The sequence below is a fragment of the Bos javanicus genome, chromosome 12, assembly GCF_032452875.1.
Source record: "Bos javanicus breed banteng chromosome 12, ARS-OSU_banteng_1.0, whole genome shotgun sequence".
In the NCBI taxonomy this organism is placed as follows: Eukaryota; Metazoa; Chordata; class Mammalia; order Artiodactyla; family Bovidae; genus Bos; species Bos javanicus.
Genome location: NC_083879.1, coordinates 18307977 through 18323494, shown reverse-complemented (window position 1 = coordinate 18323494; position 15518 = coordinate 18307977). Strand labels below are relative to the sequence as shown.

General features: G+C 33.2%; 2 protein-coding genes across 4 annotated transcripts in view; one reads left to right on the top strand and one right to left on the bottom strand.

Moving 5' to 3' along the window:
* RB1 (RB transcriptional corepressor 1) overlaps positions 1-15518 on the bottom strand; it is a 120256-nt gene that overhangs the window by 27553 nt on the left and 77185 nt on the right. The window lies entirely within an intron of this gene.
* LPAR6 (lysophosphatidic acid receptor 6) lies at positions 5254-7636 on the top strand. The gene has a single exon (XM_061434617.1). The coding sequence runs from the start codon at positions 5938-5940 to the stop codon at positions 6961-6963; it is 1026 nt and encodes a 341-aa protein (XP_061290601.1). The 5' UTR covers positions 5254-5937; the 3' UTR covers positions 6964-7636.

The following is a 15518-nucleotide window of genomic DNA, read 5'->3' as shown; positions in this document are numbered from 1 at the left end:
TGGCTTAGAATCTTAGTGATTAATTCTTCCATATGCCTTTGCATTTAATATATGTTAAAGAGAAAAATCTTTTCCTTTGAATTTTGGCTTGGTTAGGCTAGGTTAAAAGCAAAACATCTACATTAATGCTTAAAGTCAAATGTATTTCTGCTTTTAAATGTATTTGCAATCATGTTCACAGTATTAGATCTTAAAAATACATCATTCGTTTAAAAAAGGAAAGAAAGAAATGAAATGTATATACTCATTGCCCTTCTAGGAATTTAGAATGAAACTAGTTATGAGGCATTCTTCAGAGAACTGAGGAGACAATCACTCAAATTATCTTCTGTGTTTTTGGTTGAGAAAGACATGACTATTCTAGTGAGACTACTGCTGTTTTTGTTGTTTTAGTCACTAAGTCACATCCAATTTTCTTGCAACCCCATGGACTACACTAAGACAACCCCATGGACTACACTAAGACATTATTATCAGGCATGGCTCTAGTCATCAAGTCTTGAAATTTGAAACTTATTCAACTTTAAAGGCTAGCCTTCTCTAGACATCATCTGCTCTGCATGCCCTTTAACTGACTTGATTGACTCTCATCTCCATATTGTACAAAAGCTATTGTTATACTCTATATTAGAAGTATTTCCTTGTTTTTTTTTAACCTAATTCAGTTATATGAATATAGTTTAAAAGTGAGACACTTTAAGTATCGTGGAAGTAGAGAAGAGGAATTGATGAGATTGAAAGGCCTCACAGAAAAATGGGATAAAGTTTTAAGAGGGGCAGATGAAGGAATGGGGAGCAGGAAGATAGGAAAAAAGGAGGAAGGGAACAACTCAAGTGTTAACAGTGATAAACATGCTCACCCAAGTAAAGTCTTACACCACATTCTTGCTTCTCTTTACTTCATCTCTTTGCTTGAACCTGCTACAACCATCATTCTTATACACTTTTACTTTGTTATAAATCACCATCCATTAGCTTTTAAATCTTTCTTCTAATCCCACCCATCCCTATAAGCTGGTTGCACCATTTGAACTTGCGTAGATGACTCTTGCTCCAGTAAAGAGTAACATAAAGTGTTATGTGTCTGCAGTAATAACAGAAAGGTGAATCATTTTCAAATGATATCAATTATCACAAATTTAACAAATGTTCCTGTTAGGCTAAAATATTTTTTATATAAAACAAATATATTCTATCAACATACGTTATAAATGTTCTTTTTTCAAAGTGAGGAAGTTTTGCTTCTAAATCTAAATAGAAACTATCATGGAAAAATCTAAAATGAGAAAACTTTGGCTTTTTCCATAGGTGTAAATTTGAGATGGAAAAGGACCCTGAAGAATAACTTCTCATCAAGGCAAACATTTCTTGTATTCAAAATGAATAAAATAAATTTAGAATGTTTTTCTTACATTTAAAAACTTAACTGTCTCACACTCTCTTTTAAACTTGAATATATTTATTTCACATACTTTCTCATTCAATTTTTTGCATATATTTGGACTATCTTAATCTTCCAACAAATAATACATTTTCCCAGAACCAAAATTTGACATTGGGCGGTTTTCCCAAATTGAGAGTCAACAAGAAATGGCATACCTTCTACCATTAGATCATAATTTGAAGTGGTTCATGGGTAAAAATTCACAATGTATTTCTGAGATAAAGCAAATTTCTTTCTTTGACATCCGGGACTGTTTTCTTTCACTAAATGAAAACTATGCAATCTACTTTATTTTCCTTTTCTCCCTTGTGCCAAATGCAGCAGCTTCCCCTCACCTAGATTTTTCTGCCCTTCCCATTCTTCTCTTTCCCATGGTGTATTATTTTTTATTCTTTTACTAATGTGTTCAAAAATTTATGTTTTAAGATTTTTATTTTTTGCTTTTGCAAACATTTATTGCATTCAAGAGGAATAATTTTTAGAATAATGGATATGACTAATATTCAGAATAATTTCTCTCACATTTCTCACATTTAAAAACTTTTAACTGTGCCACACCAACTCCCTTTTTAAACTTTTAAAATGTAGGCATAATTTACATAAAATAAAATCTTAAATATTTAGTTCTATCAGTTTTGACAGTTTTAAAATTATAACCTGCTTTAAGTCCTTTTTGGATGAAATGAAAGGTATAAATGAATAAATAATTAGTTGATTCATTCATAACTTGATCTACGACTATCTGGCAGGGTAAACTGGTAGGACTGGAAATAAGACAAGTAAGACACTACAACAACCATATAGATAAGAGCAGCGGGGTCAGTTTAAGAAGACAGCAGTGAGAATAAAGAAGGTACAAGATAAAACTGATATTACCATTAAGGCTAGAAATAACCAATATGAACCAATATGAAAAAACAGAAAGGAAGAATAGCTGAGGAGCCCACTTTACACATTATTTGTTTATAGCGGTGTTCAAGAAAACCTATTTTGAATCAGGCATGAAAAAGTAGAAGACCCCCTAGAGAAGGAAGGGGCAACCCACTCCAGAATTCTAGCCTGGGAAATCCCATAGACAGAGGAGGGTTACAGTCTGGTGGGTTACAGTCCACAGGGTCACAAAAGAGTCCGATATGACTTAGCAACTAAACAACAACATTAAAAAGTCAGATTTCTTGCCTTCTCACAACCACAGTTATGGCAGAAATTTAGTCAAGAACTCAAAAGTTACTCAAATCCTTACAAGTTAACAGAATTCTCTCTCAAACTGATAACAAAAAAAAAAAAATAGTTATACAACTAAAACACAACTATATCATTACTAGAGTGATAAATAATATATATACTTTGAAGGCTAGCTAGTTACTGACCTGACTTCTTCATAAAATAAAAATTTGAAAAGTGATGAGAAAAGTGAAAGGTAATGAGATTCATAAAATTTCAAATCAGCTCTTAAAAAACCCATATAAGAAACCAAGAGATTCCCAGATTTAACTTTGAGAAGTCTGTTGCTGTTCAGTTGCCCAGTTGTGTCCAGCTCTTTGCTACCCCACGGACAGCAGCACACCAGGCCTCCCTTCAGAAGCATACAGATCTCATAATAAACTGTTTGGTCTCCTAAGTCTGTCAAAACAAAAGCACCTATTAAATATACTCGAGTACTTAGACTTATTTAACTGCCTTTGTAAGTAGTTATTTCACAATTTTCATATATTAATCTAAGGAATTTTAAAGTTGTCTAATTTCACTTTGATTCCTTAATTAGAAGTCAAATTAAATATTTTGAAACATCTAGCATTCAATGATCTTCCCATTCAAACAGTCATTCTGCTGTTGCTCTTCCTCAGTAGAAACAATTCTCAATAAATACCAGTTTATCAGTATAATTCATGCCTCAGTAAACATGTGAGTATCTACTAAGGGCCAAGCACTGTGTAAAACTTGGAAATACAAACATATACTAATATACTGATAATAACAGAAAGTTTAATTCAATGAATAGTGATCTATCCATTTTTAAGCAAATGAAACATGAAAAAACTACAAATGAACAGTTAACTAAATATTAAGTCAAGTGAATAACATCAGTATGTGGAAGAATATTCCAATGTCTCATTAGTTCATTTTATCGGACAATGCCATATTCAAAATGAAAGGAAAAGCAAACAAGATCAGGGCATATAACTGATTATATTTCATTATTTAACGATATACCTAAAAAGATTGTCAATTTGAAAGTAGATTACTGAGAAACTGTAACAGAAATTTTTCCCCAATGAGAATACAAACTTATTAACTACTCTCCTTATTACTGTTCACTCTAAGTTTCCACCTGTCTTCTTTTATGAACACATACTGCCTCTCTTCCATACCAATGTGATACAAAGAAATTCAGCCTTCTAAAGTTCTAAGTTTACTGAGTGCAAGTAATATTCCTATTTTTTTGTGTGTCGATTATAAATTTCCTAGTCAAAACAACAAAAACAGACTATAATTCAGGGGATATTCATCAACAAACAACAAAAGTTGGTGATCTTGGTGAGAGTGCAGTCCAAATTAAAAAGGTTAAAAATCAGCATAAAACATGCTGCAAAACATCAGTTTTAAATTAGCTACGTAATTCATCAAAGAAAAATAAATTGCTCTTAAATTTCCTTCACTGATACCCTAAAGGAAGAATTTCAGCCCTTCTACATCTAGTAAAAACGGCAATATAAAATAAGAAAAAATAAGAAAATGTGTCCATAGATTGTGATATCATCACTCTTTGAGGAAGTAACATCTATATTCAACTACCCCTTTCCCACATATACTTTCTTCTGATTTCTTTGGGCTTTAAAAATGAGTACACTTTAAATATACAGCGAGAAAACACTCACAAGAGCTTTTAAACGAAAACAAAATCTGACCCATAGTCCAATATATAGTTAATGTCATAAGAAATGGGGTAGAGGGAGGGCTGGTGGCGGGGCGGGGGGAAGGTGCTTAAAATAAAATTCTGAACCTAAAATTTAGCCAAGTAGTGTAACTTTTATTTTCCAAAATTTATTTCAAGCAATATAGGGAAAAAATATCTTTGTTTACAAAGATGCAATTTTGTTCTATAAGCTTAATACTACACACCAAACAGAAACATTTTAGAATTTATTCTTTAGTAAAAGTGATTATTAAAAAAAAATGGAAGTGCTATAAAATATTAACTTAAGTTTCTAGAAAAGAGGAAAGAATGTGAGAAAAATGTTTATGAAAAAGTAAAGAGATTCAGGATTGGAGCCATTCACAACCATGGCAATTAAATTAAATCTTGAGGAGCAATTATGGAAAACAGAAGCCAAGGGTGGCAAAATTTGGGTCTCTCAACTCAAATCCTTTTTACGACTAAAAATGAAATTTCTCTCTTTTACAGCCAACAGATTTTTTAACGTTATATTAAGTTACCACCAACAATTTCAATCTATAAATATACCTACACATTTTAGTTCCCCCCAGCCCCCAAAAAGTCTAATCCCAAACACAGAAGCAATCACATACAGATTTTTTCCCTCTCTCTCGATTACTACCAAAAAGAAATAAAGAATTTTTTAAAAAACCTCCTTGAGAGGTAGCCAACATTCCAGAAGGCATTTCTGCAAAAAAGGAGTTAAAGGGCAGACTGCTTAATTAAACAGTCAGAGGCCCTTTGCAAGCCTCCTAGGTATATCCCCAGCAGATAGGGTATCAGATTAAAGGAACTGCAAACAAACTGGGCAGAAACCTTTCTTTGTTCAAGCCCAGCCTCTTCTTCCTGTGATGTCACATTACAAATCAAGCAAGCCTCTCTTTTTCTCTTCAGAGAAAGCCCGTCTCGCAACACAGCTGGCAACTGAGGAAAAGGCCTCCAAGTCAGCAGGAGCAAACACGCTTAGGAATTTATTTCGGAACCTTTGAAAGACTCCTCTGCTTACCCCATCTGGGATCCACTGCAGGAATACCGAAAAGGAAAACTTCATTTAAAAGGTGTAAGAAGTAAGTGAGATTGAACTGGGAATGTTTAAGTCTCAGAAACTTTGCACTGAAAAGCAAAATGTGATTGCTAACTTCAGCTTAAACATTCTGCAGCATAAAGAAACTTTCATTTTGGAATATTCATCTTGACCACGGAAACAGAAGTTTACAGGATGAGGAGTTTTACTCTGTGTCAGAACACAGTTTTTATTTAAACTTTATAATCCAATGGATTGGCTTCATTGTGTTTTTAATACGAAGCCCTGGGATCGCAGATTTTCTGGAAACTCGAAAATGAACATTTTTTCTTGTTGAAGAATCAAGTGGAAACTTTATAGCAACAAACTTCATGTTTCTTTTGGAAGAAAAAGAAATATTTGTAAAACCTTGCAAAGATCCAAAGGATTTGCAAATACATTGGAGGTTACAAAGTAGTCACAATCTGAGTATCAAAGGAGACTGTTGCTGACCAAAGGACTTCAACACTGTAAACTGGACGTGCCTTTATAATGGTAAGCAATAACAGCTCTGACTGCATATATAATGACTCCTTTAAGTACACCTTGTATGGGTGCATGTTCAGTATGGTGTTTGTGCTTGGGTTAATATCCAACTGTGTCGCCATATATATTTTCATCTGTACTCTCAAAGTGCGGAATGAAACAACAACATACATGATTAACCTGGCAATGTCAGACTTGCTTTTCGTTTTTACTTTACCCTTCAGGATATTTTACTTTGCAACAAGGAACTGGCCCTTTGGGGATTTACTTTGTAAGATTTCAGTGATGTCCTTTTATACCAACATGTATGGAAGCATTCTGTTCTTAACCTGTATTAGTGCTGACCGGTTTCTGGCCATCGTCTACCCATTTAAGTCGAAGACGCTGAGAACTAAACGAAATGCAAAAATTGTTTGTATTGCTGTGTGGTTAACTGTGATGGGAGGAAGTGCACCAGCAGTTTTTGTTCCATCTCCGGGCAGCAATACTTCAGCAACCTGCTTTGAAAATTTTCCAGCAGCTACATGGAAAACCTTTCTCTCAAGGATTGTAATTTTCATAGAAATAGTGGGGTTTTTTATTCCTCTCATTTTAAACGTAACTTGTTCTAGTATGGTGCTGAGAACTTTAAATAAACCTGTAACATTAAGTAGAAGTAAAATAAATAAAACTAAGGTTTTAAGAATGATATTTGTACATTTGGTTATATTCTGTTTCTGCTTCGTGCCTTACAATATCAACCTTATTTTATATTCTCTTATGAGAACACAGACATTTGTCAACTGCTCAGCAGCAATAGCAGTAAGGACTATGTACCCAATCACTCTCTGCATTGCCGTTTTAAACTGTTGCTTTGACCCTATCATTTACTATTTCACGTCGGACACGATTCAGAATTCAATAAAAATGAAAAACTGGTCTACCAGGAGAAGTGACTCCAGATTCTCTGAAGTTCAAGGCACAGAGAACTTTATTCAACATAACCTACAGACGTTGAAAAATAAGATACCTGATAATGAATCTACAATATAAGCTGTCTGAAATAAGAACGCCAGGACTTTACTGGGACAGAACCTCCAAGGTCCTTCAACTGTGAAAAGTGTTTTCCTGGACTACAATTTTTCCACCTCAGAAAGAAAATAAACATGTGGACATTTTAAAGTTTTTAGTATTAAAAAAGTATTTGATGTGTTAAGCATTAAAATGTATTCTGTTCTTGTATACACTCAGTTTTATTTTTCTGAGCCACTTTGATTTGTACCTTTCTCTTCATTAGAAAAAAAAATCTCTAGAAAAGTTGTTCAAAATATAAAAGTAATCATGATTTAAGTCATGTGATAACCATCTGTATGGTCTTTGAATATCACAGTGATTTTATACTAAATAATTAACAAATATTAAAATTTTCATTTAAGTGTTTAATACCTTTATTCAATATACACCTAATTTTGATTTCAGTCTTAATTGAAACGACTAATCATGTTTCTTAAACTATAATAACATAAATGAGAAAGAGTCATGTAAAGAATCTATAAGTGTCTTTAGAGTATTTTTCAAAAACGCAGTAAAAATGCCTTCTGTAGAATGACACACTGACACTACTTGAGGATGTCCAACTCTTACAGATAATATTTAGGATTTTGTCTTGGTGTGCGATTTGTAAAAAGCAGATACTGTATATATAGAATAGTACACTTTAAAATTACTCTTTTGATTCATTTTCTTCATTTAACAGCACTCAATTTAAAAAACGATATATGCCACAAAAAGTGATGTGGAAACCAACAAAATGTTATTTTGCTAAGTAAATTTTAAAAAATACTACTACAGGTATATTTTAAAGGCATATTTATGTCACAATAAGTAACTTGTTTTTTAAGTATTTTAGATCAGAGAAATAACATATAATACTTGACACTTAAGACAGTGATCAGTACATATGTTTTGATCATTTAAGCCAAACAAATTTTTAAACGTCTAGAAATTTGTATTTTCCCTTTACAGTCAATTAGAACTTTTCTCCATATAGAATTCTAGGTTTACAATCATTATTTTTCTGAACTTTGGAGGCCTTGATCCATCTTTCTTTAAATTGCAAGGTTGTTAAGTCAAATATTGAATAGCTGAAGAATATTATTTCAAGTAGACAAGATGTTATTGTATGTCAAAATAACTTGTGAAGTAAGGATATAGGTCCTTCCATAAAAAGTAGCAAAACTAGAGGGTCAAATAACTAAGTACAATTACATTCATTTTACTAAACATAAATAAGGTATCACGTTGAGCTAAAATTTAGATATGAAGCACTATCTACACTGAAACGCTTTCATTTTCCAACATATCTTTTCTTTCCTCAAATTCAAGCAGTTTTCCAAAGTTAACTAAAAAAATTATTTATTAGCATTCAATCTATCTGATTTTCACATTTTCAATCTTTCAAGTCCTGAATACAAATTTGGGTAAACAAAACACTCTTTGTTTTAAGGTTTAAGTTTGAATTTTGCTGTTTCTGGGTTTGAGTTGCAATGTTTCAAATAAATCATAGAAGTAAGCTAAATAAATTCATTTCAAAAAAAATAACAGTGGAGGATTTTCTTGTTAGTGAGTGATAGTCTCCTTCAAATGAACCTACAACAAAATAAACCCTTAAAAAAGAAAACTAGTGAAGAAATTAAACGTAGCTCTTTATATGCCAAGAGAAGTATATATGTTATAAAGATGTTTTCTTCAATTGACCCTGAAGTACCTTTATTTGATACCATTCTTCAGAAAAAACAAATATATTTAGCACTCTAAACATATAATTTTGAGTTGGAAAGCAACTAACAATTTAATAATACAGAAGAAAGGTGCAGAGTTTGTAACTGAGATTTCTCAGTTTTCTTGGATTAAGTATCTGTGAGCAAGACCTCAAAAGCATTCATATTATTTTAAAATATAAGCAAAAATAGTCATCAGATAGTTGTTACTACTGGAGAAATTTTTGTTGCCTGCTTGTCAACAGGAAGATGAATCAAAAAATTTATAAGATTCTCCTTGAATACATAACAGACAAATATTAGTTTTCCTCAATTACAGCTTCAAATCCTAGGTAAATCTTAACTACAGGGACAAAGAGGGTACAAAAGTTATTTTTCTCTGTTGGTTTTGCATTTTTAAGTAAATTATACATTCAGAGGGTTATCTCTTTCCCTTTTACCCAGAAAATCTGTATTAAGAAAACTCAGAATTTACTTTTTGTTTCCTTAGAATGACCATACTAGCCCCTCTCCCCCCGAACTGCCCACTGTTTTTTACATCTTTATAAAAGAGTAGATGATTAATCTTCCTTTCTGTATTAAAGTAAAAGAAGTAAGATGAAAAGTTTTGAAGTGTGTAAAACCACTTTCCAACATCCTAAGGATTGATTTCAAACTTAGAAGTGATCTTTTCTAAGCAAATCAACCAAGTAGCTTGTTTAACAAAAGAATGTATGAAAATATATGTATTATATCCACAGAAAATTAAAAGGAACTTAAGGCACTACTTTATCAAGGAGTTTTATCTTCATATCCTGCATTCAAAATACTGAGAGTCAATCTGATGTATAAACCTCAATTATGGGATTGGTATTGAAAGAATTAGTGACTCACTTGAGGAATAGAAAATGGAAGATCAGCAAATTTCATAAACCCAACTGAGAAACATTTAACTTATAACTGGTATGCAGCTAGCAAGAATCTGAGGCAACTGCAATTTTAGACCTCTGATGAACAAGGTACCCAGTCTTTCGTCACTGTATTAACTTCTGCCCTGCGGACTGATCTTTATTTACTATCTCCCAACACTCAAGACTTCCCTGGTGGCTCAGAGGTTAAAGCATCTGCCTGAAATTCATGAGACCCGAGTTCGATCCCTGGGTTGGGAAGATCCCCTGGAGAAGGAAATGGCACCCCACTCCAGTACTCTTGCCTGGAGAACCCCATGGAGGAGGGAGCCTGGTAGGCTACAGTCCATGGGGTCCCAAAGAGTCAGATATGACCGAGCGACTTCACTTTCACTTTCAATACTCAAGAACTTTTTAATACCTGCATGCCACATCCAACCCCAGATATCACAAATGAGGGAAGATATGACCCTTTTATATATAACATTTTATAAACAGTGCCTACTAGTAGATGAATCTTAAGGAAATTCTAAGGGAAATTATTTTTAAAAAGTTCTTTTGAGCTGTCCTGAAAACCAAATAATCCACTTATGACTTATAAAAAATAAACTCCAAATCTAAAAGAATGAATGGATAAATGTAAAGACACAGAACATATTTAAATCAACCAGAATATTTAATGATCAACAATATTTCTTAAATAGCAACATTTTCCAGAGGTCAACATTACACTATCCTAAAATCACTAGTTCTTAAATTTCTTTTATCTCATTTTTTTCATGACGTCTGCTACCAATTTTTTTGACAGTCAATTTTGTAAAAGTATAAAGAATATCACTTAAACAGGGCAATAAACCAGGATAATAAAAGAATATGAAATTAACTCCAGGCAAACTTTTCTAACAAGTCTTTCTCCTTCTTCCATCTCTTAAAAAGATTTATTTCAGTAACTCCTTAAAGGGGAACAAAATTACCAGTGCTAAAAGCAGTGGCCAAAACAGAATTCAAGATGCAGGACCCCAGAAGTAGAGATAATTAACAAATTTAATTAACGGTTTTCAAACTCAAAATTTGCTTTATATAGATTCAACCAATACTTTTTGAAAATAATTGACATATTTATGGCCAGCAGGAATGTGAAAATATATTCAACATCTCTAATTAAAACAACAATGAGATATTACTTCATACCTGTTAGAAGGACTATTCTCAAGAAGAGAAGGACTAACAGTGTTGGTGAGTATGAGAAGTAAAGAGAACCCTCCCACAGTGCTGGTGGGAATGTAAATTGGTACAACTGTGGAGAACAGCATGAGATGCCTCAGAAAATTATGAATAGAACTACCACATGATCTAGCTGTTCCGCTTCTGAGTATTTATCTGAAGAATATGAAAACACTAACTAGAAAAGATATATACATTCCTATGGTCATTGTATCATTATTTTTAATAGCCAAGATATGGAAACCACCTAACAGCCCATCATCAGATGAATGAATAAAGAGTCTGTTATATATTTGTTTGAATAAATGGTACTCAGTCATAAAAAAAAAAAAACCCTTGCCATTTTCAACAACATGGATAGATCCAGGAGGCATTATGCTAAATGAAATAAGTCAGATGAAAAATAGCAAATGATTTCACTTGTGTAGAATCTAAAAAAACAAAACAAATGAATTTAAAAAACAAAACCTTGTAGATACCAAGAACAGATAGTGATTACTAGAACATAAGAGCTAAGGGGTAGGTGAATTGGTAAAGGGCATCTATTGTATGGTGATCAATGGTTTTTGGTGATGATCTCTTTTTTCATAGTGTATACAGCTGTCAGACTGCAGTGGGGCACACATGAAATTTATATAATGTTATATACCAATTTTACCTAAATAAAAATAGGAATAACCTATGGAAATAAAATAGAATGAGAAACAAATATGTGCTTTTATGGCCAAGTTACAGTTATTAGTCATAGGGTGAATGTGTTGAGTTTCATTATGTTCCTATCAAAATGACTGGTGGGAAATTCATAATTTAAAACTGAAAGAGTCCAGGGGTCATTTATACAACTTCTTTATCTTAGGTAGAAGAAACGGAAGAAGTAAAGGGCCAAGTAACTTCATAAGGTCACATAACAAGTTAAGGTAGAGTCAGGTAAGAGTTTTTTTTTTTTTTTTTGACTTGTCTACTTCTTTAATGGTGGTAAAGGGAGTAGCAGATGCAAAGGCCTCCTTGGAGAGAACCTGGTATGTTGAAAGGATTAAACCAAATCCACCGTGTCTGGAGATGGAGGGCTGAGATCCCTCATAAGCCATGATACAGCCATGGCAAGCTCTGAGGAGGTGGGGGGCGTGCTGAAGGATTCCAAGTAGAAGGAAAGACACGAGTATGCATTTCAAAAAACTCCCATCCCTCTGATTATAGTGAAGAGATGCATTTAAACTCAGGAAAAAGAAAAAAACAATCACAATAGGAGCTATATTTATTTCATTTAATTTTAAAGAGATTCTCTTATCCTCTATTTTGATTATGTCCTTTCCCCCTTATTAAAATGCTTTCTTTTTGAAATGATGGTGATGATGAGTAGGAAGACTATTTTAATGTGTGTTACTTGGAAAAATTAAGTTAGCAGCCCTGTGGAGAAATTGATAACATTCATATACTGCTGGTGGGAAACAAAACAGTGTAACGCTAATGGGTGGGAATTTGATGCACGCACACGCACACACACTCACTCACTCACTCTTATCCTTTAACCCAGCATTCTGATTTCTAGGTATTTACCTTGAAGACACACTTTCATATAATAATATAAATATATATTTTATTCATATATTCATGTGAATATATTATTATATATGAATATATATTATTTATATTCATATATTAATATGAATATATTCATAATATGAAAATACATATATGTACAGGATGCAGTATTATTTGAAACTGGAAAACACTGAAAATTCCCTAGATGTCCAAGTGCAGAAAATTGGTTGAATAAATTACAGCACATGTACACAGTGCAGTATGTTAGTTTTTGAGAATTCTTAAAGAGTATAATAAAAATCTTAAAGAGAAATTATCTGTTGTAACTTAATGGAGGCTGAAGCTGAGCAAGAACAATAAAAAATTTTTTTTTGAAAGAGTGAGACACAAAACACAGCTGTTTCCTATTTTAAGTTTTCTTATTGTGTTCTAAATCTAGCATGTACAGGAAGACACCAAAAACACCTTTGGTATTTGTCTATTTCTGATAGTAGCAGAAAAGATTAAGAACCAATATGCAAATTAATAGAGCCACATATGCAAAGGCCACTTGAATGCATTTTAAAACAGACTAGGTTGTGACAGTTTAGTTTTTAAAACATGACATAAAAATCTGGAAAAGATAGATGTCAAAAAGTTGGTTCTATTTTTAATTAAAAGTAACTGAACTTACACGATTTAAAAACAATTGCCCTAGAGTGGTTCTAAAATTTTATTAAACTATTAATAACAGCTTCTGATTTTGCTGGAGGAATTCAGAAACTCCATTAAACAGAACTGAGATCTCATAAGATACCTCTATTTTTGTGTTCCTTGCACATCCAGATTCCAAAGTCCCTCCTCACTATTACAGTTAGGATATGAATGACACTAGTTTAGAGACTGAAAATTCTTGGACTATATTCAGGTAATTTTCTAACATCATGACCTTATAGAAGACTCTCTGAACAAGAGTACAAGTGCTTCCATTTCAACAGGTTAAGTACAGAGGATATCTCCATGCTATTCTTTTACAATTGCCATTTCTCTTGTTTGTACTTGACTAATGAGCACTGACCTCAGGGTAATTAGTGACATGATTCACAACTAAAGCACCACAACAAATTCCAACGGCAGTATAACAGAGAACACTGCCCATATTTAACAATGCTGGAGTTCAGTTACACCTGTTTTTCCCTGAACTTATTCCATTCTGAGAAGGCAGTGAGAGAGACAGAGGTACGTCAGAAGAGAAAATTTCTACATACTTGTAAGCCAGGACAAACAGATCCAATACTGTTTAACTGCGTTCTCAGTCCTCTGTTCTTAGGAAATCACTGTATAGTAGAGAAAATGAACTAAAGAAAACTAATGATTAATTGTGATGTTTCTAAAAGGTACCATTCTCATAAATGTACATTTATTCCTCATGGCAACCCTGATAAGTATTATCATGCCCATTTTACAGATGAGGAAAATACAGTCTGAGCTACAGGCACATAACTTGCTGAGAATCACACCAAGAAAGTTACATGGCATCTCTGAATGAACCTCAGCTTTTTCTTGTCTATAAAACAGGAACAGCAATGTTTATCTTCTGGGAAGATTAAATGGGATATGGTGACGCCAAAATCCAGACAGAAGGATCTGCTATAGCACAGTGACACAAACACAGATAAAACATGAATAAAGAAACTAATCACAACAGTGCATATACCTGGTGGTAAATTAATATACACCACGAGGCAGCACAAAGGTTAAAAGTACCGTCTCTGGGACCAAGACAGTTTGATCAAAATTCTAGCTCTGCTATCAACTTAGTTTTGTGGATAGGGGAAACGTTCTTAATCTCTCTGTGCCTCCACTTTTTCATCCATGAAGTGGTGATAATGAGAGTATCTACTTCATACATTTGTGCGAAGTAAAGGAGTGAACACATTTCAGCACTTTTAACAGTGCTGAATGTTACCTATCGTCACTTCTACACTGCAATGTAATATGCATAAGTGAGGGTCATTTTGATGTAGGTCTGCATGATGATCAGATTCCAAAGAAGCTAGTGATGAGCTTCTTACAAGCACTGCTTCCTAAAGCAAGTTTCTGTGAGCTACCTAAGGCACATTTCTGAGTTTGAGATTTTTTGTTCTTGAATTTCTTTAGTCCTTTGTGCCAATTCATGAACAAGGAGAATGTGTCATATGGACAATGGGGGAGGGGAAGGGAGACATGAATGGACAAGTCACGAATACTTTTCCTCCACAGTGAACTCGAGCAATTTCTCACGTGTGTCAGGGTGTTCCAAAGATTAAAAAAAGAGACAAGTACATAGAGAAAAGAACACACTGAGGAGTCAAGCCCCGGGCTCAAGACAAGATGGCACTTGAACAAACGTCTAGAAATGGAAAAAATTTTACGTTTAAAACCATAAACAGATCTGGATCAAGAACTCAGGTTCACAAAAACATTCAATACAGGAGAAGATGTGGAACAATTTATAACAGTTATCTATCTCAGTTTCTTTGGGTTTTCTGTTTGTTGTTTTTTAACATATGAAGAACCACATAAATAAACCATTTAATGCCTCACTGCTTCTTCAATGGTTCAATTATAAAGAAGAGTTATTTTATTAAATTGAGCTTACTTATATCTTAGAGCTTTATAAAGCAATAATTTATTCGAATTTCAGTGGATAATTGTTCATATGAACTAAGTTACTATCCTTATTTTTGTGCTTTTTCTGTATATTTGTATTTTTTTTTAACTTCTCTCTAGACTACTTCACTAGTAGAACACAAGGTCTCTATCAAAAATTTTATTTCTAAGATATTGCCTTCCTTTATTTTTCATTCTTGGACTTTACATTTTTTCATTCTTACAGAAGATGTTAGGCATACCTGAAATTTTTCGTTTAAAACTCAGAAAGAACTCAGTTTTAACATTTCAATCTATAAAGAGATCTAGTTTTCCATTTCACCTCACTCTCACCCTTCCCTTCAATCTCCCTGAGAGTTGATTCAAATATTTAATTTTCTCAACCCTAAACTATATATATAACTACAGATTTAAAAAATACTTATATTACTATACTAAAATATCATTCAGAGAGTTACATAAATGGAACATACAGATGCACTAGTAACTTCTTTTAGAATCTCGTTTTCTCCTTTTGTGAAGTCTTCTAATCTTTTCTTCCTGG

Bases quoted from the DNA above. Each gene is read 5' to 3' on its own strand.
- LPAR6 (XM_061434617.1), top strand. From the start codon at position 5,938: ATGGTAAGCAATAACAGCTCTGACTGCATATATAATGACTCCTTTAAG.